Source organism: Numida meleagris, chromosome 3, assembly GCF_002078875.1.
Source record: "Numida meleagris isolate 19003 breed g44 Domestic line chromosome 3, NumMel1.0, whole genome shotgun sequence".
Taxonomy (NCBI): domain Eukaryota; kingdom Metazoa; phylum Chordata; class Aves; order Galliformes; family Numididae; genus Numida; species Numida meleagris.
In genome coordinates, this window is record NC_034411.1 from 35,695,964 (window position 1) to 35,719,955 (window position 23,992).

A 23,992-nucleotide genomic window follows, 5' to 3' on the forward strand; every position below is an offset into this window, starting at 1 on the left:
TACTAATGGTAAGCAGAGAAATTGCTGTTATACCCTGTGGAACAAGATAGTTTCCTCTTTTAAGCAATAGCAAAATAATTTAATAAAACATGTCTATGCTACTGATGATTTTGAAGCACAGAAAAATACTTTCAGTCAGATTTAGCCAACTGGCACAGGTTTCTGTGCTATGTGTGTATATTCTCAGGTGCCTACTTTTCTAAGGATTCATTTGAAATTCAAAATCACTGTTCAAAGAGGAGTTACTCACTGAGGCTACATGACTAAACTTTCTTTATGTAAAACTAAAAAGATAAAGTGAAGGCAATTTAAGAAATGCTAAAAGAAATTGGGATCTCTTAAAAGTTTTGACAATCTCACACGCATTTCTCCTGAATAAAAATACCTTAATCATCTATATAATCTGCTAAAAGTATGATTTTAATGGTAGGATAAATTTTAAAAGGAAACAAGAACATATATGTTCCGATGATCATCATTTTCAACATGGATTAGTTTAATATATGGATCAGAAAGGGAATTCTAAAAAATAAATCAAGCTAAGCTACATGTCTTTGTATGGTGAAGAATAAAGAACATCCTTTTCCAACAAAAATTAATCTTCATTTGTTTAAATTCCTTATAATCTCCTGACTGGGAAAGTAAAAAAAAAACCAAAAAAAAAATTACTAGCGGAAGTCCTGGTTCCTTAGGTAGATTGCCTTTTGATCAAGACTGGCACGTTTTTTGATGACTGATGTGTTATTTCAGTGTAATCATTGTGGAGACTTGTCACTTTATGACATTGCCTATTCCAGGACTTTGATTATTTCTGCTACATGACTAAAAGTGATACTGATCCTTTGATAACCAGTGAGGCTACATCAGCTCTGACAGACATCTCTGAAATAAGGAATTATATTTTTCTGATGTGTTGAAAAAATAAATGTCTATTCTAATATCAACACCAATGAAACTGTGTTTAAAAAAAGTCATTGTATTCCTCTGTGGTTCTAGAGTCCCAAGCTGCACCCAATCAAATGCAATTGAAGGTTGGACCTGTTCATTTATATTGGTGTACCTCCCAACTGATATTTTAGTTATCATTTATTTAGAATACTAAATATCAAAAATTATCCCCTTTCGAAGAAAGATGAGCATAAAAACTACGAAAGAAAACTGCGTTTGTCTTTAACATACGTGTCAGTTTGTGGGAATTAATCAGATCTGTGAACTTTTTGAGCAAGCAAATAGAACATAAGCTTTTACTATTTTATTAGCTTCAGTTTCCCTTATGTCTAATTCAGATTCCTGAGACAGAAAATTTTAGAGTATTCAAATGTAGGGACAGATATGTTTGAGTGCTCTGAGCTACAAAGAATCAGAGTAACTTTTATATAGTAATTCTTGTGAGTTTTGTTGCCATCCTCTTAGATCCCTGTTCTACTTTTGGCCTTTTTTGCAGATCAATATTGTAAATTCTTGCTTTTCTCACTACGAATGCTTTTCCTCATTCTGTGTTTTAGTTTATTTCTACAAATTCTTGTATTTTTGTTAAAATGTCTTAATGATGATATAATGATTGCCAGCTCTGCTGCCTTACGTTTACATTGGTTTGTTGTTTCTTATTCCCAGGAAAGCTTGATAAATCTTTATTTGGTTCTACATTCCTAAGAGACAACTTAGTTTTGACATGCCACTTTCAATTAAAAGGTCAGACTTAATTGTCTATCTGAATTGGGCAGAGGAGGGTCCAAGTACTGTTTCAAACTTCACCAGCCTATAAACTGAGCTGACTGTTCCTATGCAGCAAATATTCATGTAGCCAGGGGTACAAGCAGTAGTGAGTAGAGAAAGCACGTACATAGCTTGTTGGGCTCTGGGAGTTTTGCACATTCCTGAGCTTGCCTTCCCCTTGCTAGGTAAGCATAGATTAGCCTCTTCCTTCTAAAGCAGATTGTGTGTAATAATCAGACGGTTTCCACACAGTAGAATCATGAAATATCCTGAGTTGGAACGGACCCACAAGGATCTTTGAGTCTAATTCCCGGCTCCACAAAGGATCACCCAAAATTCAAACCATATTTCTGTGAGCATTGTCCAAATGCTTCTTGAACTCCAGCAAACATGGGGACATGACCACTGCCCTGGGCAGCCTGTTCCAGTGCCTGACCACCCTCTGGTGCAGAACCTATCCCTAACCCCCACTTGACCTTCCCCTGGTGCAGCCCTATTCCCTTGGGCCCTGTCACTGTCACAGAGAGCAGAGCTCAGCGCTGCCTCTCAGCTCCTCTGCTCTGGGCTCAGCACACCGAGGGACCTCAGCGGTTCCTCATGCGTCCTGCCCTCTAGACCCTTTACCATCTTTGTAGCCCTCCTTTGGATGCTCTCTAATAGATTTATGTCCTTCTTATATTATGACATCTAAAACTACTGACAGTGCTCAAGGTGAGATCACACTAGTGCAGTGCAGTGTGGGACTGGCAGACTGTCCTAGTGAACACAAGATACATTTGCTATTGCACAGAGGATGTGGAAGAGCCTTGTCTTCCTTTTCACCAGACTGGGTGATCGGCACCCTTAAGCTGTGCCCCTGCACAGTGCAAGCTGGTTCCTGGGGTCAGAATGAGTGTCAACTTGGGCATCATCAACCACAGGCTGTGCCTGTTCAAATACTACCTGAGAACCTTTAAGGATGGTGCAGTCAGGGCTTCCCAAACATTGCCTGCATTTCTTTAGCCCAGGGATGTCTCCCTCACTGTGCACCTTCACATAGTGTGCCCTTTCTGACTTTAGTAGCCCATGTAAAAGTCCGTGTTGTTGCTTTATGAGCTAAACTTGGTCATCTGTATTGTCTCATGCAGTCTTCTTTTTTGTACTAAGAACCATAATATGTAACAGCATTGCTGCAACTCAGCACAGATATTGAGACTACAGCTAAAAGCCAGCTTATTCTATCAGGTATTTCATTTTTGTAGACAGATATGAGTGGCGCTGTCTTGCCTCCTCACCCCATTTCTGATCTACTGCCGAAAGTAGCTCTGATAGATCTTTCCATCCCAGGGGTACATCATAGAGTCCTCCTTACACATCCTTCCCATCTCTGCTGTTTGACAGAGGAGGAAGTTGAACTCTGACTTCAGATTTGAGGGGGTAAGATAAAGCCCAATTTATATGAACAGAAGAGCTGAAGTGGTGTAGAGTAAAATAAAATGAGTAACTTACAGAACAGTGAGCAGTGTTTGTACAGATAGCTGAGCTAGCAATGAACCTGCAAGTTTTGTCACCGCTCTTGATCTTCTCTTCGCCATGTCTTTGCTATCCTGGCTTACCTGAGCTAGCTATAAAAAAAGGTTGCTTGATTACAGAAGCAGTACAGCAAATGCACTGTGAAGCATGAATTGATTTACTCTGCCAACGCACCTAGAGCTGTGGTGATAGGAATCTCTGAGTGCTACAGTAATATGCATTTGATAATAATTGTTGCACTGCAGGAGTGTTATTTAGTTGCAAAATTAGACCTTCAGTAATGAGGAAATACTAGCCCCAGAACTTATATGTACGATAAACTTTAATTTCATTATCTGATGCTATATTTTACATGAAATACCTAACTGGTATTGGTGTAATCTTACCATATTAGTTAATAAGAAGACTTTTCCATTGTATCAAATGAGAATACATCAAACATTTAACGCCTGAGGGAAATGATGCTCATTCAGGGGATATTATCTTTGTTGATAATTAGTAGAATCTTTTTTTTTTTTTTTAATCTTCGTATTTAATGTATGTCTCCAGGCTTTCTTTATTGCACATCTGCCAGATCCTGCACTGCATACAGAATGATTTATTCCCTCATAGGATTTTCCATAGTGCTTCTCACTGTGGTATCTGAGTGCTCTGCAAATACAGTATTAATGAATTTCTTCTTCCAACATCACTGTTAGGCAGGTCAGTTGCTGCTTCTCTCTCTCAGGGACATCTGGCAATTATTAACTCCAGTACTGGCACCAAAAGCTAGATCCAAGCATTTGTCTTTTATAATCATAATTTTAAACATATATATATATATTCATATTTTTAAAAGCAACAATAAATACAAGTATGTTTTCCCAACTAACACTGTCAAATTTATTACTAAACATATAAATTATGAAGCTATTTTCATAGGATCTTTAATAATAGGCAAATCTAGGGTGAATTCTTGATTCTCTTTAAAGAGAATCTTTAAAGATTTAAAGATTCTCTTTAACGAGAATCTTCTCGTTAAAGCTATAATTCACTTTCTCACATATGTATACAAATACTATGCATATATGTACATGACTGTCTTGTGAAAGGTAGGTCTGCCTCTAGGCAGAATTTGACTCACTGTGTAAACAAACATTTTATCCTTCCTGTGCTGTGACAGTACCTTATTTCAAGGTTATTGCTTTAGCCTTTTCTCAGCTGTGGTTGGTTTACTAGATTGAAACATTTCTTGTAACCCTCCCATCCCTTGCACATAATTATGTACCAGTCTTTGTGCCTCAGTAACATCTGAATGGTATTGTTTCCAATTAGCAGGTTGTTGTATCATTTCTTACATGCACAGAATCTAAGTTCCATGCTAATTAAAATATTATTTTAGCTGACAGTATTAACACTTTTTAAGGCATGCCAATACATTTCCTTCAATTCGTATGCTTCATTCTTTTTTTCTTTTCCCCCAGTACTCCCTTTTCATAAATCATTTTTCATATGTTTGCAAGGAATGCTTTTTTGTCAGTGCTTGCTGTGGCAGATATGGAAAGAGGACTCTGTCCATTTCACAAATAAGATTTTTTAAAAATCATCTAATTTAGCTTACAGCTATTGAATTTAAGTATTGAAACTGAAGAATCATATGAAGTCTTTGTGTTAATTAAGGCAGGATCTAATCATTAGATGATACTCTGACTTACTGAGCAGTTTGTGAACATTTGCTTAGGGTTACCGTCTCATAGCTAGATGCAACCAAAATAGAAAAACAGGCAAATAATATTATTGTAAAGAGACAAAGAAATTAGTAGAAAGTGGAGCTCTGTAAGCTTTTTGAGCTTTTATTTGTGCACTTTGGATTGCAAACACTAGCAGTTACCATTCCATGACAAATCAAGTCTGTCTCTGGGCAGCTGCATGATCCCAAGCTGCTCTTTGCCCTCTCCACCATATGTTGTCCCTCCCGGCCTTCTTCCTTGCAGCAGTGGTCACGTGGCAAAACAGACCGGGGGACTAGTTTGGCCACAGACTGATTAAAAAGAATTTTTTTTTTTAATTGGCATAATTCTGCTTTGCATTTGATTTCTGCATTATTCAGTGTGTTATCTCACAGGTCATGTACTACATAAGGATTCGAAATACGTAGCTGTGGTTGACAGTGGAGGCAGAACATTGTTTAGATAGGCTTAATCTGTGAGTTCATGTAATGCTTAGGGATTTTTAGTATTTTAGAAGGCTTTTTTCTTTAATTTTGTTTTAATGTAATTGTTCTCCAGTGGACAGCAGTAGTGAATATTTAATTGTGTTTATTTATTGTATATGTTTAATATGTATATATCATACATAAATGTATTTAAAGCCATATTCTGTATGCTTTTGTTGGCACACTTAAGGCCTAGAGTGGTTTTAGAGCTGTCAGGCTTGTGGAACATTCTTATCTTCAACCACAGTCACATTCCTTTTCCCTACATCAAGGTGTGAGTGAATGGGGAGAAGATTTCATAGTTTTAGCATGTTATAGAAAGACTGAAAAACTTGTGTTTTATTATAGAAAGATGGAGAACATCTGAGAACCTCAGTCCAGTTTCTCCTTAGGAAACATGCTGCCAGTTAGGCACTATTTTTTAACCTTGAGCCTTTGTTTACTGCAAGTCCTAGGAATGTGGAGCCCTCCATTTGGGAGAAAACTTCTTTGGAAAATAAAAACCTATCATAGTTAGCAAGGGCACCTCCTGATCAGTTTATATGGACATAAAATATGTTTGGGGCGAGAGGAGAGCAGGAGTTCACAGTTTTCTGTAGGTAGGTGGTAGGGTAAAGCATGACTAAATTTAAATTTTCAGCCTCAAATGTTTGGTTTCCGTATTAGAGAAAATGTTCCAAACAAGTGGACAGTGGACTTTGAGCAGATTATGAAAGAGAAACCATGGGAGATTTTAAGAAATTAGGCAGGCCCCTATGAGTTGCGGTCTCATGTGTATTTGGCTCTGGTGTGTAGGAAAGGTCTAGACTGGTTTAAAGGATTGTTCTAATAACTGCATTGTATAGAAGAATAACCTAAACTTTTGTACTTAAGTAACACTTAAATCCCTCTTCATGTGAAGACAATGCTGGGAATCAATGTAAAAAACAGTGCGAAAACTAAAAGAATAACACACTCCATTCAGTGGGAAGCTGGAATGGATGCTAATGGATGTATACTGCATGGGAGCACAAAGAGTGCTTTTAAGAGCTGAAGCTCAGCCGATGGCTATATCTAAGGCATTGAATGGAGTTGCAGTTCCACTGCTTTCTTATTAGTCAGTCTTTTCTAGGCCAGGTTCTGTAAGACTGTGAAAGGAGGGGTGTTAGAGACAAGTTCCATTAAAATTCAGAAGTACCAAAAATAGACTCATTTCATTTTTGGTTTTTCTGGAACAAATAAGTAGGATCCTTTGAGAGGATCAACAGTGAGTCCTCCTGAAGGAAGCAATCTGGATCTGAATTTCACATAATTCAGTTTTACATTGGACATTCAAGTATCTACCTAACGTCTGGGCAAGACTAATATGCAGAAACTCCTTTTTAGCTGGTCTGGAGGGAAAATGCCTTTCTATTTAGGCACCTAAACGTCTTTGACTCATTTTATGTTGCTAAGTGTACACACATCCACTGAAGTCTTGATAGCAAGGAAGTGTTCAGCATTGGTTTTTTGCCTAAATCCCATGAGGACTCATAAGAAATGTTTCTCGTTTGTTTCAGCTGGGGAGCTAGATCCTGCAATATAAGGTAAGCCAAGCCATGTCCAACCCTATTAATCATGACTGAAAAGAGAGGGCAGGTAAAATTTTTGTTACATCTTAGAGATGCATATAGATGGACAAAATGTTTTTGACATCTGCCTGAATTGTGGAAGAATAGGTTCAAAATTCTGATCCATCTAAAAGTTTTTAAATTTTCAGCTTGAAAGAGAGTTATCTACCTTACCAGGCACATGACAGCTATCAGATTGTTTAAGTTAGTATTGAAGATCTTTAACTTCATAAAATAGGGGCTGTGATCACAAAGGTTTGGAAAATGTAGAGGATATTCCATAGAGGAATCTCCCTGGGTCCTTGATATTAAAGCTCTTAATAGTTTGAAGTAATTCTTCTAATTTCTGCCTTCATTTAAACATGACATTTATTTGGGATAGAAGGAACCTGCTATCTAGTCCTGGCTCTGCTGCTGTTCCTCCTGCTACCTTTACGTATTTTGAAAAAAATGTGGTAGAATTATTTTAAGCTTCTGGTTATAGGACAGGATTTTGAAACTTGGTCAGAGAATGGATCCTTCTGTGCAGTTCTGAATGAGTTGTTGAGCTAAAAGGCATAGTTTCCATCGTCATTGCCTAGTTTAGATATCTTAGCTCAAAAACATAAGGTACTGTAGTCCAGTTTTTGTTTAAGGTTTATAGAAAACAATACCTACTCTGGGATTAAAACTTCATCAGACACACAAATAACCTCAAAATAGGCACCATAGTAGACTGCAATGTGAAACAGCTTATTTTCTCTTACGAATCTGAAACCTACCCATTTTAAGAAGGTTTAGGCATGGTCTGCCTTAAAAATGTTCTCTAACAATAGAAAATTAGTAGTATGAGAGTATAACTTATAGAGCAAAAAAAGAAAAAGAAAAACCTTACTTTAATTTAAATTCTTGAGGCAATCAGGGTCTTGGGTTGTACTGACTTGTTTTTGAAAGAGCGAGGAGGGAAAAAGGTTTATTTAAGCTAAAAACTCTTGGTGCCCACAGAAGCCAGATATGCAGGTGGCAAAGTCTATTTTTAAGTTCTATCTACAGCATCTGTATCTGTAGATTTAGAAATGACTATCTTTGAAAGGAATTTATGTGTAATGTGTACTTTTGCATTATATAATATCACTCATTTGTTTTCCAATATCTGTAGCCAATGATTAAAAGAACCATAGTTAATAGTACTACATCTGACTTGATGAATTAAGTCTATATATACTCTAAGGCATTTCTAACATGCTAGTTGTTTAGTAGAAACAATGTCATAATTCTTCTGCTTTAAAATTTTTAATTGTGCGACTTCTGTCTTTCACAGTTGACCGATCAGTATTTTTGTATGTATTTGCAGTTTGCAAATTTATTTGCATTTGATTCTGTTACTAATGCACGTGTATTCACAGATTTGGTGGAAATGGGTGTGCTTGTGTTTTGTAAGTTCCAGAACAGCTACAAGTGTTGGTAATCCAGCCATTTTGTGAAGTCACATTGCTTTTGTTTAGCAATAAGTAGTCCAGTCCAATATAGCAGGTTCACACCACAGAAAATATCTCCAAATCCTGCTTGATAATTTGCATGGATGGTTTTTGTATGACAATAGTGGTTTGAGTTGCTGACACTTTTTGGCACAGAGAAACCAATAACAGATGGCATTAGATGAAATTAGTTATGACATTTCTACAACATATAGATTGCATGTGAGTTCCTACCTACTGGAAGAGCTAGTAAGAGCTGCCAAGACTGTATGAGCTTGGAAAACATTATTTAGGTAACTGTGCTCAATTTGGGGAAGTGTTGGTACCCTGTGCTCTCCCCTAGTTGCAAAAGCAGTAGCGATCCCGATCTCATCCCGAAAAGAGATGATAGCCAATGATGTTTTGTATAGGGGTCCAAAGAAAGCAGTATATTTTAATCGTTGATGAATTTTGTCTACTCATCTAGATCCCAGGTGTTTCTTGTCCGCTTGAAACCTGACTGAGTTCTTAGAACTGTGTTTTAATCTGTCACTGCAGACTTACCATAGAATCACAGAATGTCTTGGGTTGGAAAGGACCTTAAAGATCACCCACTTCCAACCCTCCTGCTGTGGGCAGGGTTGTTGTCCATCAGATCAGGCTGCCCAGGGCGCCATCTAACCTTTCTGTTGATTCCATACATCACTTTTTAAAGTAACCTTACGTTTCTACAACACTAAGATATTTTATGAATTTTTATACAGCCTAGTGGTTGGAAATGAAATTACGTTAAGCTTGGTCTGAAGTTATTTATCTGGAAGTATAGATCCCAGAATGATATCTCTACAATAATCTCCGCCATTTCCATTTCTCTTTGCCCGCTCTTGCAGTGATTGTCTCTAATGCTGACACTTGTGAACAGAGTGCATTCCGCATATTTTCTGTCTTTCAGACAGAATACTAACTGTATATAGTGAACAAATATTTAGTGCAGAAATTTATAGTCACTTCCATGACTCAAAATGGATTTCTGCTCCTGATGCTTTTAATCTAAGGAGCCGTGTATACATAAAGGGATGTGAAAAATACTAGCAAAGTTACAAGACTACATAATATCTATAATGAAGTTCAAAATTATATCAACAGAGTATTATTAAGATTAAAATGCCAGGCTTTCAAAAATAACACCTTTCATGCAAACGGCCACTGAGCAACGTTTTCTAGCCATAAGGTAAAAGAAACAAACTGAAGGTCTATTGTCTGCCTTGCTGGAGTAATCGGAACTGCACACTAATGCCAGGAGCATAATGGAAACAAGTGGAGTAAAATATTCTCCTTACCCTTTGTATTCTTTCAGCAATCTGTAGATTCCAGACTCCTTTGTGACTCGATTTAGTCACTTTAGTCATTTTGTTTGATCTTTCAACAAACACTTTTGAATCTCTTTGTCTTTTTGTCATCCACAAAACACTACCCACAGTATCAATGTTCTGTAGCTTCAATACCCATTGTTCCTTGAGATCTTTTTTTACTTGTTTTATTTATTTCAGCAATTAGCTTATCCAAGTGTATGTCCTTTCATTTTCTGTCTTCTTTCCTTTCTGATTTTTTTTGACCTCTTGAATTCTAATATGCTTATTGAAGGATGCAATTTAAAAACCAATATTCTTCTTTAGCCAGGTTTATAACTGTATTTGCATCATCTCTTGGGAGAGATGGGTTTTGGTAATCATTAATGTTTACATTGAGCCTCTAGTAAAATGTTTTTGAGTACTGTCAGGAAACCAGTAGAGATTTTTCTCTTTGGTCTTTGATTTCCTCTTAGCATACATCCTTGTGATATGAAGGCCTTCTTCCTTTGGACATAAACTTGAGCATAGTAAGTTCTGCAGAAAAATGCAAAGGGACTTCTTCACACTGAGGGTGACAGAGCACTGAAACAGGCTGCCTGGGGAGGTTGTGGATTCTCCTTCTCTGGAGATATTCAAGACCCACCTGGATGCCTACCTGTGCAACCTCCTGTAGGGAGCCTGCTTTGCATGGGGGTTGGACTAGGTGATCTATGGAGGTCCCTTCCAACCCCTACAAATCTGTGATTCTGTGATTCCTGAAATTAAGTATTACCGGAAGGGGCTTGCAAGATGGAGGCATTAGCATTATAAAGACAGTGAGAGTTAAGTATAGCATGGTCATCCTTACAGTGGCTTTCCGATCATTGCAGCTTGAATTGATGCTACATATTGCTCAAAATAAATCGAGAGCTGATACTTCACTTGTGCATTCCCTAATATGAGAAACAGTAATTTATGGTATGTAAAAACCACATTATCTGTATCATGTCTTTATACGCCATTAAACTGTTCATAGCTATGATGTCAGTAGAATATGACACTCTTCTTCCCACTGGATCCTATCAAATTTAATGTGCAGGGGGTACTTATGCTCCTGTAAGCATGCGTATAGTATTTTATTTTGCTATCATTTTCATTGTATAGTCTCATCTTTTGCTTAATGAGCACTGATCAAGACTTGATCTGTAGACAAACTCTTTCTCTTTTTTTTCCTATGGTGTTAATGCTAAAATAAGCGTGCTTTGTTAATATTCAAGAATAAACTTTCATAGTTATGACAGAGAAGGAATAGCTTAGTTCCCATTTTACATATGAAGAAATAATGCAGAGATAAGTGCCAAGAAATCCAATTATTTTGTTGTCAGTTTGTGACACAGAAAATCTGTGGATTTTTTTTTTTAGATTGTGTTCAAGAAATGCTTAGATGTTGTACTGAGGGACATGGGTTAGTGGGAAATACTGGTGGTAGGTGGACGGTTGGACTGAATCATCTTGGAGGTCTTTTCCAACCTTGGTGATTCTATGATTCTAAAGAGTATTTATGACTTTGTAGCACTCAGTATGCATCAGTGTCATTCTTCAGAAAATTAGATTTGCACCTGCTCTGCGTTGCCTTCTCTCCTAGAGAGCAGCTCTGTGGAACATAAACTGTGAGATCTGAAAATTCTGGACACTTTCAAACAGCTTAAAATATGAGACTACTCTTTTTTTCTCTTGAAACCTGACCTTATTTGCTCCATTTTGCTTTTCGTAACACATGAGAGAGGTCCTACAGCAGCAGTCTGCTTTATTCCAAGGCCTTCCCTAGCAGAACTGTTTCCTGTGCTTTGCATGACCCCTTTAACTGCTGTCAGTTTGACCTTTCATTGAATCTAGTTGATTTTTCCCTTCTGTCTTTTCTTTTACACTCTAATCCCTCAGGCTTCCCTTCCAGCTAGCTACTTCATATGAGCCTCTGAAATAATGACAGCACTTTCTCCTGCAGTTTAGAGTGAGTGTTTTGAAGGGGTTGGCATCAAGTCCATGATGTGATTGCTGGGAATAGAAGTGTGTGTGCTATCTTCTGACCTCACTTTCATAGGGAATCCAGTGTCAGGAAAATTCTACAGACCTCGTTGATGAAGGCGTCACGAGGGAGTAATGTTGGATCTTTAGTCCCATCCTTCACAGACAGTTGCTGATGTTTACAATGAAGAAATGAGATGATACTTGTGGTCCAGTCCTTCAGGATGCTAAGCTCCTCTGTGATTTCAGCGTGCTGTCACTTAATTTTTGACTGCGTGTTGCTTGTGTCCTTCACTCAATTAATGACATAGAATCTGTGGAGCTGTGACTTCCTTTTATTTTGCTTTCTACATTTCAATTAGGCTGCTTGGTTGAAAGTCAGTTTGTGTTAAAAAGCTGCTGACAAGCTATTGATTTGCATCCCCTATGTTTTTCCTCAGAGACAAAGCATTTTTCCCTTACATACTTTTTTTTTTTTTTACATACAGTGCACTGTGTGGATTTTTCTACCTATGGCCAACAGCTGAGGAACTGTACAGCTGTCCCCCTAAAATTTCTTCATTTTTAATGTATGATGCACCTCTGTAGCCAAAGCAGAATGCTAAAGCTTTCAAAAATGCATCCAGACTGGTCAGAGGCAACAGTAAATCAAGTGTGAGACACTTGAGCCAGCTACAGCAGAGCTGCAGAGTCCATTCTGCATACTTCCATAAAAGAAGAAACTATAAAAGTGCTTTGCTCTTTTAGAAACCTTAGACTCAACTTAAGATGTTTTTTGGACTAAGAAAGCAATAAAATGCTCCTGGAGTCCTAATATTCAACAACTGCCAGTAATCTGACTACCTTTGAGTTGTGTATCATCAGTTAACACTTGCAGGAGTTCTAGCAAATGCAAAATAAAATTATGACCAAAGTTGGTACCCCAAAATTGTGAATACTCTTAAAACTCTGAGAAAAATAATTCTTTCCTTTCCAGAAATTTTTCTATTAAGGCTTGTAGAATACATCACGCTACTTATGCAGTTAGAGAATAAGATACGTTCCTCAAGTAATTTGAGAATGAGGGAGTGAATGAATAACTGAATAAATGGAGCAGTGGATGAGTGAGCAAGGTGAGAGTGAAATGATGAACTAAGGCTGAAGTGGGAGTGTGTGAAGAATGATGTTGGGAGGAAAATAGTGGGGCAGATGAAATAAAAGGTAGGTCTATGAGAATCATTCTGTGATTCAATGAGGAATTTACCAGATGAAAGAGAAGGACAGGAACAGAAAACTGAGTGACTTATTTAGGAAAACATCAGAAAAGAATGCTGGTAAGAGGCCAGGCAGGCTCTGGGTGGGCTTGCAACAAGGTAGCTGAAAGTATAATTGGAATTCTGATCGCAGTGATCCTGGAAAAAAAGTCAAAGGCTGACTTGTCAGGATAATAGAATGGGATGAAAGGAAAGAGGGAAAGATGCTGAGAGAGAAGTGGGTAGTAAAAGGAAATGGCTCTGCCACTGGCAGACCCAGGTTAGTGCTGACTGTGCCTCTGTTTTCCTTGTGTGGCCATGGCTAGGTCATCCTGTTCCTCTGGCTTTCTGTAGCCTCGAGATAATACTTGAGAGCTGCTCAGAGCATCAGTTAATGCAAGTGCAAGAAAAGAAATCAATTCTATTGTGAAGGTGTTTAAAAAAAAAAAAAAAAAAGCAGCATCTTAGAACCAAGTAACACTGCCCTTTGTGGACGTATACTCTGTCATCACCTTTTTGCATGTCCTGCATTACACTTTCTCACCTAGATTTGAGATTTCTCCTTGACAGAAAGGAAATCAACATTAGCCAAAGCAGAACTGCAGATATCTGAAGACCACATTTTGAGTTATTACTAGTCAACATTTAGAAGTGACCGATGATAATATTGAAAGATTTAGAATACAAAAAATCAGAATGAAATAATGTTGCTTTAAAAAAAAAAGAGAGAGAGAGAGAGATAAATAGTTGCTGTGTGTTCTTTTTTTCTTTTTTAGGGATTGAACCCTAATATTCATTCCTAGGGGGCTGTGATTCTCATTCCTCATGTAAGATGACAAAATGTCCCTGAATTCTAGAACACTTAATCTAGGAAATATATAAAGGAATCTAGTTCTTCATAATGCTAATCCAAGTAAAGGATCTTTGAAAGTGGAAAGTGCATAAGTTTACTAATCTCTGTTACATTTAAAATAGCTTTCTTTTATAGTAAAAACTCATGCATTTATAATTAGGGAAAGAAAAAAGTCACAATCTAGCTTTAGTAAATGCTTTTATTAATAGTATAATAGTCTTCCTTTAAGTGGTGATATTCTTTGTCGCCTGAATCAGCTAAGTAAGAAAATTATTTCTCCCAATCTGTAAAGCAGTCACTCTTACAGCTTCATCTATTAAATGAGCAGCCTACTCTCCTGTAATGGAAGGCAAAAAAAAATGTGGAAATTAAAATTATAGATATATATTATATCAAACTTTGTTGTTACAATAGTTATCTTAGACTCTGTCTGCTTTCTTGTGGAAAATGTGACATATAAAATTCTAAAACAACAGATGAAATTCTTACCTAAAAATTCAAGTACGCACCACAGGATTTTAGAAGACAAAATAGGAAGGAAGGGAAGAACCACTGCAGTGCAAATGATTAAAACAAAACAAAACAAAACAAAAACAAATAAAACTCACAACCAACAAAGGTATGGTATTATAAATTGTTTCTTAACCCTTCTCTGCACTGTCATATTTGGCATTTGGTCATGGTTTGCCCACCTTGTGTTAAAATGGACCTCTGGTGTTTTGTTCAGTGAATCAGAAATCATATTTAGTTGCTGTGAGTAGGTTTTACAAAGAAATGTTGTCAGGCCTCTCGTTCATCCCCATGGAAAGAAACATTTTGCGTTTTTGTCAGGTTTTCTGCTGAGTAAATCAAAGGGCACAGCAGTCAGTGTAAAATGCATTCACATGGGTGAGAGCTGTAATGCTGTGATGCTGAACTCTGTCTAGAGCAATGTACTTAGCTGAGAAATTGGTATTTTGATTATGCGGACAAGCAACAAAGGCCGACATTTGAAATCTTGGAAACCACTGCTATGGTGTATTTGGATAAATGTTGCCTTGGGAACTAACTAGCTCCCAAGATGTCACTGCAGTTAAACAAGCAATTGAAATAAATTAATTCTGACCTTTCCTTTGTTCTCAAGAATCTGTTGTTCCGCATACTGTGAGCAAACTCTGCACACGCATGCATTCCCTGATGGGTCCTCTCTGGATCTTCTATGTCAATCTGAACTGTTGTGTAAGCACGCGGGAAATGTCATCACAATCAAATACCAGTATTGCTCTCATATCTACTTTCTTTGTGTGATGCAAGTGGTGATGCAAGGCGAAAGGCAAACGCACTCTGGGAAATGGCACCTTGAATGGGTCTGGTTTTGAGAGGAACTGAGACTCTGATCACATGGGCATACGTTCAAATGGCAGAACTAGTGGAAAGCAGTTCCTGCATCTTGCTGCAGCCAATCGCTGCATTTAAACTAACTTTTTTTATTGTTATATACTTATTCTTTTTTTAACCTGATCTGTTCTCTGATCCAGTGCATTCTTTGGATGCCCAAAAAGAGACTCAGGCACAGATGAGGAAGTGTTGGAGGGAAGGAGTCACTGAAAATGAGATCTGTTCTGTTACTGTTAATTTAAAAAAGCAGGATAGAGCAGTCTCTGGGGCTGCACTGGCACACATAAATTATTTTAATGCACTAAATAGGTGCAAAACAAAGCAAAACCCACTGGATGTTTGCTGTCCCTGATCACACGGGCTTGAGCCTAGCAGCATGTTATGGTCTGTCAAGGGAAGCAGCTGAGGAGCTGACTGAGTGCTTGGAGAGGGGGCTGGGAAGGCAACTGGCAGTGACAGAGGCCTCTCTGCTCACACCCGCAGCTCCGCAAGGAGATCCCTGACTGCAGCCCATCTGCTCAGGGAAGAGCTCTCCTAGCAGCCTCCAAGCTACAGCCAGGCTTGGACACACGAGCTGGCTGGGGAGTGTGCCAGTGGAGCTGAGTGCTTGCTGTGTATTGTCCCTGACCTGTCCACACTGCAGCCCTGAGCCTGTGAGTCCATCTAGTTCAACTCCAGGGCTATTGCAGACACCCACATCTCTCAGTGATGGACTGGAGGAGCCCATGGGGCTGCAGCTGGAGATTCTTTCTCTGTGTGCTGATTTCCTCAAAGCTGTCCTTGTATCAGGAACTACAAGATGATATAAAGTGAGGCAGCAAGCAGTCCAGTAATTTTCCATGATAAAGTCTCAATCGGAAGCAGACCAATTTTTCTGCAGGCAACGTAAGCTTTGGAGCCTGGTGTTGTTTAGAGAAGCTGCGTGTGCATGTAGTTTATGACTATACATTGGCAGAGAGTGGGAATTTCATGCAGAAATAAGAATTTTTGCCTGGAAGGCAGTTTGCTACAGTTTAAGACAGGCAATATAAGGTCAAGGTTGTGTGAACACTAGCTGTAATAAGTAGATTCTATTGGTTTTATTGGCCTTGTACTAGAACGTAATTTCTTTGTGCAACAATTATTTCATTTTTGTACGCATGTGGCAGTTGCATATGGAGCTGCTAAAGTATGTATGCCATTGTATTCTTTCAATTACTATGGGCTTTAACTGCTGAATAGCACATAATCCCAGAATGTCAGGATCAGTCCTGCTAGTTTGCAAAAAGGGGGTGTGTGTATGGGGAAGCTGGGGAATATGTCAGCAAAACAGCTTATCTACACTGAAGGTACTGCCATCAGAGATTTCCCTAAAAGTCCATGAGTGTTCTCTCCATAAAATAAGCCTGAATCATTAATCCTTCTGCAACCAGGCAGACTTTTAAATTACATTTCAAATCCAATATTCCATAAAGAGCAAGAAATAGTAAATAGCCTATTTTGCCTTTTAATCATTCAGAGGCATAGTAAAAACAACTTTGTGTTGTCAAGTTGTGTGTTCCTCTGCTTTTGTACTTGTCCTCCTCTGAGCGCTGGCAGGTCACACTAATGGAGCTTCTGGAACAACTCCAGAGGTTTTGCAGTCAGTTAAGAAGAAAGCATAAAAGTTCCTGGGGAGCTGATCCTCTGCGGGGTTCTCTTGCGTCTGTACGCTACAGGGCAGCTACTCTGCCACTTGGCAAGGTATGGAAAATTCTGGATTTCTGTCTCAGTAGAATGAAATTTATTTTTGTTAATAGGTGTACTTTGTACTAAGTCTTGTAGCTGAAAGCAAGTAAGTAAAATGAAAGCATCTACTGCAAAATGTAAGGGAGGAAGGAAGTGTTCACTTTGAAAATATATGCATCTACATAGATGTATGTACACACGTTCATATTTCCTAGTGAGCAAGTTGTATTTAAAAATATAAGTTTGAGGTCTAGGGGTAATAAAGGATCTTTTGTTGACCGAGTTAGCATGCTAACAGCATCTCCGCTGCTCTGAAAAGGGAAAGTAGCTGAAGGAGAACAGCTGCTCCCTGGCACAACAGCAGCACAGTGTGTACTGCCTCCTACCTGCGTGTGGTTGCTCGAGCACCCCTGCGCTCAAGTGTGCGTATGCCTTGTGAGCTCTAGATTTCCTGGTATGGACTGGGTAAGCCTGTTCTTGGCTCTAGCTTGAGGCCACCATCCAAAATATATGGATTAAAATGAATATCTTTGTGTGCCAAGTGACTGTCAGCGGCAGTGTGAAGCAAACAGGCCGTGGCTCAGCCCCTTAGATCCCTTTTGAAAGGTCACGTTGCTTGGAATGTTTGCTTGGGAATACATAGAATTAGCAGAGGAAAACAACAGTGCCATGAGCAAAGGGTATGCAACATGATCATGAGTGAAGGGACTGCAAGATGGGTAAGCTGAGGAGAGCAGCTGTTCCTCCTATGGCCAGAGTGGTGACACATGGGGAGCAGTGGCTGCGGGGTGCACGGTGGATTGGATGTGGTGCAGGAATGTTTGCTGGGTTCACACTGCAAATACTCCAGAGAGCCATAAGCAGCATCACTTTCACTGGCCAAGCTCATGTAGTGTAGTAGAGCTTCCTTGTATCCTGCTCTCCCTTCCGTGCTGGGAGCTCTCACCAATTCCTCCACATCTTCAGACTATCAAACAGCCAGTGCAGCTGCACCTTCCTACTACCTGCATAGCCCTGTGTGACAGGCCCTGTTCCCTCAGGATCGGGGAGAAGAGACATTAAGAATTCCCCGTTTGTCTCCTTCACTTCTACAGCTTTCATCTGTCTAGTAGTTGTGCCCAGCCTGCTTCCCAACCTGTTGTCCTGGGAGCTCTGCACAACGTGCTGTCCCAACATGCGCTGTCAGGTTGCGTATCTCCGTTTCTCCCACCATCTTTTTATTGCTGTGCAGCTTCCTTCTGTCAGGGCTGATAAGGTCAGGGCTCTCGGGCCTTCGTTCATCACCGCTCTGCCTGTGGTGAGTCACTCCTCCCTGTCGCTGCAGCTTCCCAGGTACATGTCTGCTCTCCTCTCGGTCCTTAGATCCTTTAGGTCCTTAGGTCCTTAGATTCCCCTTTCCTATTTTTCTTTGGTTTTAAAAACACCACAGTGGGAGTACGAAAGTAATGAAGACAGAAGGCCAATTTTAGCCTCAGTACAAGCAATGCAGCTTCTGTTCCTTGGGCATTAAGATTTGCTGACTCCAGGGCGAGCCTAGCCTGGTACTGGCAGTGCTGAGAACTGTTGCAGGCAGAATTTGCATGTTTGCTTTCAAGGCAGCTGAGATAACAGCAGTCTAAACAGTTGCTCTTTCTGGTTATTTTACAAAAACAATTTACTGTGTCCACCAGAGATGTGATTTGGCTCAGTGACACAGCCTTTGTATCAGGACAGCCTGGTACTATTCCAGACTGCGTGCAGGCGTGGGATCCAAAGCCTCTGTTCACCTCCTCTAGTCTATGGGATGAACCTGGCCGAGAAGGCCAAGAGGCAGCCGTGTGCACCCCGGCCTGCTGCAGCCTGCCTCACAGAAAGCCCAAGTGCCCAAGGGCAGCGTCCCCTCTGTGCACCCCAACCTGATTCAGTCACTGCCCTGTTCTGGGATGCAGAACCTTTAGGCCTAGAAGAGAAAGTACTTGGAGAAATGCCTGCCGCTTAAAGCATGCTTTGATACCTGTAGTGTTCTTTCTTCCTGTGGGAAAGGGGCACTCTGGACCAGCCTTTACAGTGCACAGTTTCATGGGAAATCCACTTGAGTTCTGAGTGACAGCACGGTTTTTCTCTAAGCTCTCATCTTGCAGTTTAATGTTTAGTGAAGCAAAATTGCCGGATTTATTTTCCAAGAGTCTGGTATCTACAGTAGCAATCAAACCTACAAATTGTGCCTTCCGGTTGAACTCAGTAGACCCAGCTTTGTGTAATTGAGGCTGCGGTATGATAAAGAGTTCTGTTATGGCTTCACTTATTGATCAGTCCAATTTAATTTCCTCGTGGGACCTGGGCTGTGTGAGGGATGATGGATTGTGTTGAAGGCCCGATAAGCCTATTTTAACAAAACATCTCAAGGGTTTCTAGAGCAGAGGCAATTATCAATACTGATGCATGTTTCCTTTCATCAAAAGTTAAGGGCTCATTAACAGGCTGTACAGCAGCTGCTGCTGCAACACATGACTTTTTTTTTTTAATTAACTTGGAGATACCGTTTCCTCAGCCCTGTAAGTTGGCCATTTCCTGGAGGAAAATAAATTGGGTTCCAGGTTTGTTTTTAATTGTACATGTGCTAGTAGCATCTCCTGCACTGCTACATTCACTATTCTGGTAATTGAAGCCTAGTTTATATTTTAGAGTGATAGTCTTGTCCCAGTGATCATACTGATATGTGAACTGCCCTTAGGTCTTATACCCAGGAATTTTGCGTTGGGTTACCGACAATGGCCACTGTTTTTAATGTTAACATTGTTGGTAGAATAGTTTACTGCTATGACTTTGGCAATCTGCATTTTTGTTCAGCACAGAATATTTCAAAAAGATTTTTATTTTAGGCTCTCAGTTATGAGAAGGAAGACCGTTGGTTCTGTTGACAGTGTTACCTTTCCTATATAAAAAAGCTAACACTTCATTTATAATCTGTTTGCTGTAGGTGGGCCGTGGGTGTTAGATTCAGACTGCTGTTTAATGTTGCAAATAGGATGTAAGAAAATATGATCGAGGCAAACTGTTATCTTAAAAACTGTTATGTTAAACTTGATTTTTAAGCAATTTTCAGACATTCAGCTAGAAGTTCAGTGTTTTCCAGAATTGTTTTTCTTAGCTACTAGGAGGAGTTGCCTTTGTTTTTTCATCAGAAAACAGTCTAATCCATTTGACACTCCTAACATTTTCTGATTTACCAGTTCACACACTCGTTAATTAGCATAATTCTAATTAATTAGCATAATTCTACTCATTAATGCATGGATTGAAAGCAGGTACATGTTAAAACGGGTAATGCTTTGTTTCCAGCCTTTCCTTTGTTTCCTAGCATTGAAGAATATGGATGGGTGATACCTAGAATAAACTGGAAACTTAGCTGGCTGCAGCCAAGTATATATAACTGTAGAGACCATGAGGCAAGTTCTTTTTCTTGCTCAAAGTCCTGCATTTTGTGTGTTTGGTGCTTCACTGTATCTGATTTTTTTTTCCTGGTGCCTGAACTTCTAGAATCATTCATTCAAGTGAGATTTACAATTTTAAAAATAGAAACAAGATATATTTAGCACTGATAGTTACAGCTTAACATTGAGAATCAAGTATTTCTTAGAAGGTCAGAAATAAGAGGTTAAATAAAAACAAATATATTTTTTCCCTAAATATCCTGGAGTTCTTTTAAAGCTGTAATGGAAATGCATGGTACTGATGATCACATGAATACTTACTGGGAAGTGGCTGGCGCTGTTACTGCTTTCCAGTCTACTCTTGCTTCTGTTCATCAGTTACTGTGAGAACTGACACGAGACTGGGTTACTGTAAATTACCTTTGACAATAATTAATTCAGATTGATCACTTAATCTTACAAACAAATACTGCTGAAAAAAATAATCTCACTGGAAAAACATGATGTTAACGATCCCTTGAACTTAATCTAAGATTAAGTGTATTTTGGATTTAGTGCTGCAAACAGACTGACAGGGCTGATCCAGGCATTCACTCGTGATGGAGCCAACATTCTTTTACCCCCTCACGTGGAGGTTCTTTAATTTCAGTGGCCCATGATCCTAATGAAAACCATGCAATTCAGATCGGCAGGTTCAGCGTCACAGATGAGCAGCATTAAGCACAGTTTCAGTGTCCTTCAGGGCTCTGTTTCCTTCCTCACTCCCTATAATCCCCATGCCTATTCCATGCAGCAGCCTGCTGTAGGCTGTGTGCTCAAAGCACTGCACAGAGCAAAGGAGCTGAGTTCGCTTTTCAGGAAGAGTTTTTTATTTCAGAGATTATTATGATACGTGGCAGGTTTGAGTTACAGACCAGGTCTTTAAAAATAAACTGGTTCTAGAAACGTACAGGAAAAAAAGCAATTACATGATTTTAAGTGGGAGATAAATAAGCAAAGAGGATGTTCCCTTTACCTTTTTTTTCCCTAAACTATATGTTATTTAAACATACGTTAATGAAGTCTGATGCTGTGGGACACTGACACTTTACCCTTGATTTTAAGCCTTAATGATATGTTTAACTATGTCTGTCACTAGTTTTGATAGCTAAGACCACGGGATGTGAAGTTTCTTCATTGTAATGTTTGCAACTTGTATACTTTTTAGCAATATTATTTATTGTCGTGTCCCTAAATTTCTAGGTGCTGAAGTGATGTATATGAACATGTCAGCATATAATGAAGGCCGCCTTCAGTCATCTTTCTGGATTGTTGATAAACAGCATGTGTACATTGGAAGCGCAAGCCTGGACTGGAGATCACTGGGACAGGTAATTGAATTGAAAAAGTAACCCTAGAGCCTTTGAGCAAATAACATTGTTTTGAGGCCAACAACTGGAGATGTACTGCTTTCATTTTTGATTTGCTGGCAGAGGGGCTGCCACAGTTTTGATGACTCTTCTGTGTTGACAGAAGTATACCACTGTAAGTACTAATTCTTTTAATCAAAACGTCTAACCTCAACAGTTATGCTTTGGGTTTGGTTGTTGTTGTTTTTTTAAAGTTACTGCCTTTTACTGACTTCTGTGATGATTTTGTTGTTTGAAGGTTGTAATTCCTAGTTTACCAATTAAAAATAAAATAAGGAGTAAGCCTCATCAACCACCAGGTCTGAGGTACTCTTCAGTCTGCTGCTACGAAGAAGTAATTGATCAGTAATGTCGTTTATTTGTCTTTCTGTAGGTATCTGTAGCTTTTTTTTTTTCCCCTCGGATGTCTCAGCAGTGTTAAAGACTGTAAGAGTGTTACGGGGCATAAATGACCATGTGAGATTGCAAGTGGTTATATTTAGGGAGTGGAACCTGTATTTTGTATTGCACGACAGAGAGAAAAGGAAGCATTCTAGGTTGTTAATTTCTTTTTAAAAAGTATTTTCTTAATATGAGCAGAACATAAAAAAAACCTCATCATTTTGAACACTGTAATGATTTTGTAAAGGAGATGTGTTTGTTGTGAAGCTTTTAAGATTTCCTTATAGCATACCAACCTTAAACTGGATTCTATTTTTGTATTTTGAATGTGATTAATTTTATTGTCTTTTTTGCATACATTTGGAAGTTTTGTTGGTCTTACCGTCATATACCAGTATATTTTTATATGTGGTGACATAATGAAGCCTAGAGGAATACTTGCACAGAGAAAAAATATTTCTCACAAGTTGCAGTTGAAGAGAACATGCTTTGAATTAGCTGAGAAATGTATGCTGAGCCTAAGGACATGAGATGCTTGGCTTCTGTTGATATCAGGTATGAATATCCAACTTCCGTACCCCAGAGTTATAGGTTAATAAATCAGAGCAACTGTCAAAAAGATCTGATATTCAGTCCTAAAATAATAATCTGTCCTGAGCTTTCCACTTAAAGAGGCAAAACAAGCACAGAGTGCTTCCATTTTGAGTGCTCTCCTCAAGGAGAATGTTTCAGTGTATGCACAGGGCCCAGCGATGCAATGAGCCAAGCTGTCACTGGGGAAACTCAGCTCCCACTGTTTTCGTTATCAGTCTCCACATAGCTACATCTGAGGGATCAGGCCCCACTTTCCTTCTCTTAAAGCAGCCTCAAAGAGTACGCACCAAGTGTAACTGGGAAATAGAGAACCAGTGAGTATCATGCTTGCCTGGAGCCACGCACTTGCGCTGTTGGCAGCAGGGTAGGACTCCTGCATTTCTGCAGTGAAAGCAGGGAACCCTCTGAAGGTATCACTACACATTTACTGTTGCATCCTGGCTTTACCTACAAGGAAGGGGCTGAGAAAAGGCAGACTGGGCTGCTGATTACTCACATATGGTCTCTTTAAAAACTCATCCGACTCTTAGACTAACACAACTGTGGATATTGAATCAGCAAACCACCTGGGCCAGTTTCACTAGACCCTGACAGCAAATCACAGGATAAAGTAGGTCTCTGCTATTCTAGAAACATATGGTACTTCGGCCAATCAAGCACAGCAGTCGTCTTCTCACTCAAACAAGACATTCCATATGAGTCAGTCACAGAGTCACTAGCAGCAGCTCTATTCAGCAGCACAGTTTAAGTATAAATTATTTGAGTGCATTCAAACTCACATCTAATAATATCTGAAATGCAATGAAAAGTGTAAGATTTTAGCTGTGCATAATTGTCATACCTTTTTAAATGCCTCCCCTTGTATTTTCTACGTGCATATTTACTGCTTTCTCCTTACTCAGCCTTTGCATGCATTCAGGCCAGCACACCACACTATCTGTATAGCAGCATCTCCAGCATGCTCCACTGATGCAGTGGTAGTGCTAAAGATGCAACAGGTCTCTACAGTATTTCCAGAGCTCACTTTTAATGTCGTACCAAATACAAGTAGATGGCTGTTAGTTTTGCTCACCTGACCTATGCAAATGCATCTCCAATTCTACCAGGCATGAGGCTGGAGCAATACTCTACAACCAAGTGCAGTTCTTGTGTTCATCTTGCTGTAATTAAAAAAAAAAAAAAAAAAGATGCAAGCCTCAGCAATTGGTTTGGAGTTTAAAAGA

General features: G+C 39.2%; 1 protein-coding gene across 6 annotated transcripts in view; it reads left to right on the forward strand.

Moving 5' to 3' along the window:
- The window catches only part of LOC110396100 (inactive phospholipase D5-like), a 304,755-nt gene that overhangs the window by 243,547 nt on the left and 37,216 nt on the right, over nucleotides 1–23,992 (forward strand). For all 6 annotated transcript variants that reach the window (XM_021391423.1, XM_021391422.1, XM_021391424.1 and 3 more), the window contains one exon: nucleotides 21,628–21,755. In XM_021391423.1, the coding sequence (XP_021247098.1) occupies nucleotides 21,628–21,755 (128 nt within the window). The remainder of the gene's footprint in view (nucleotides 1–21,627; nucleotides 21,756–23,992) is intronic.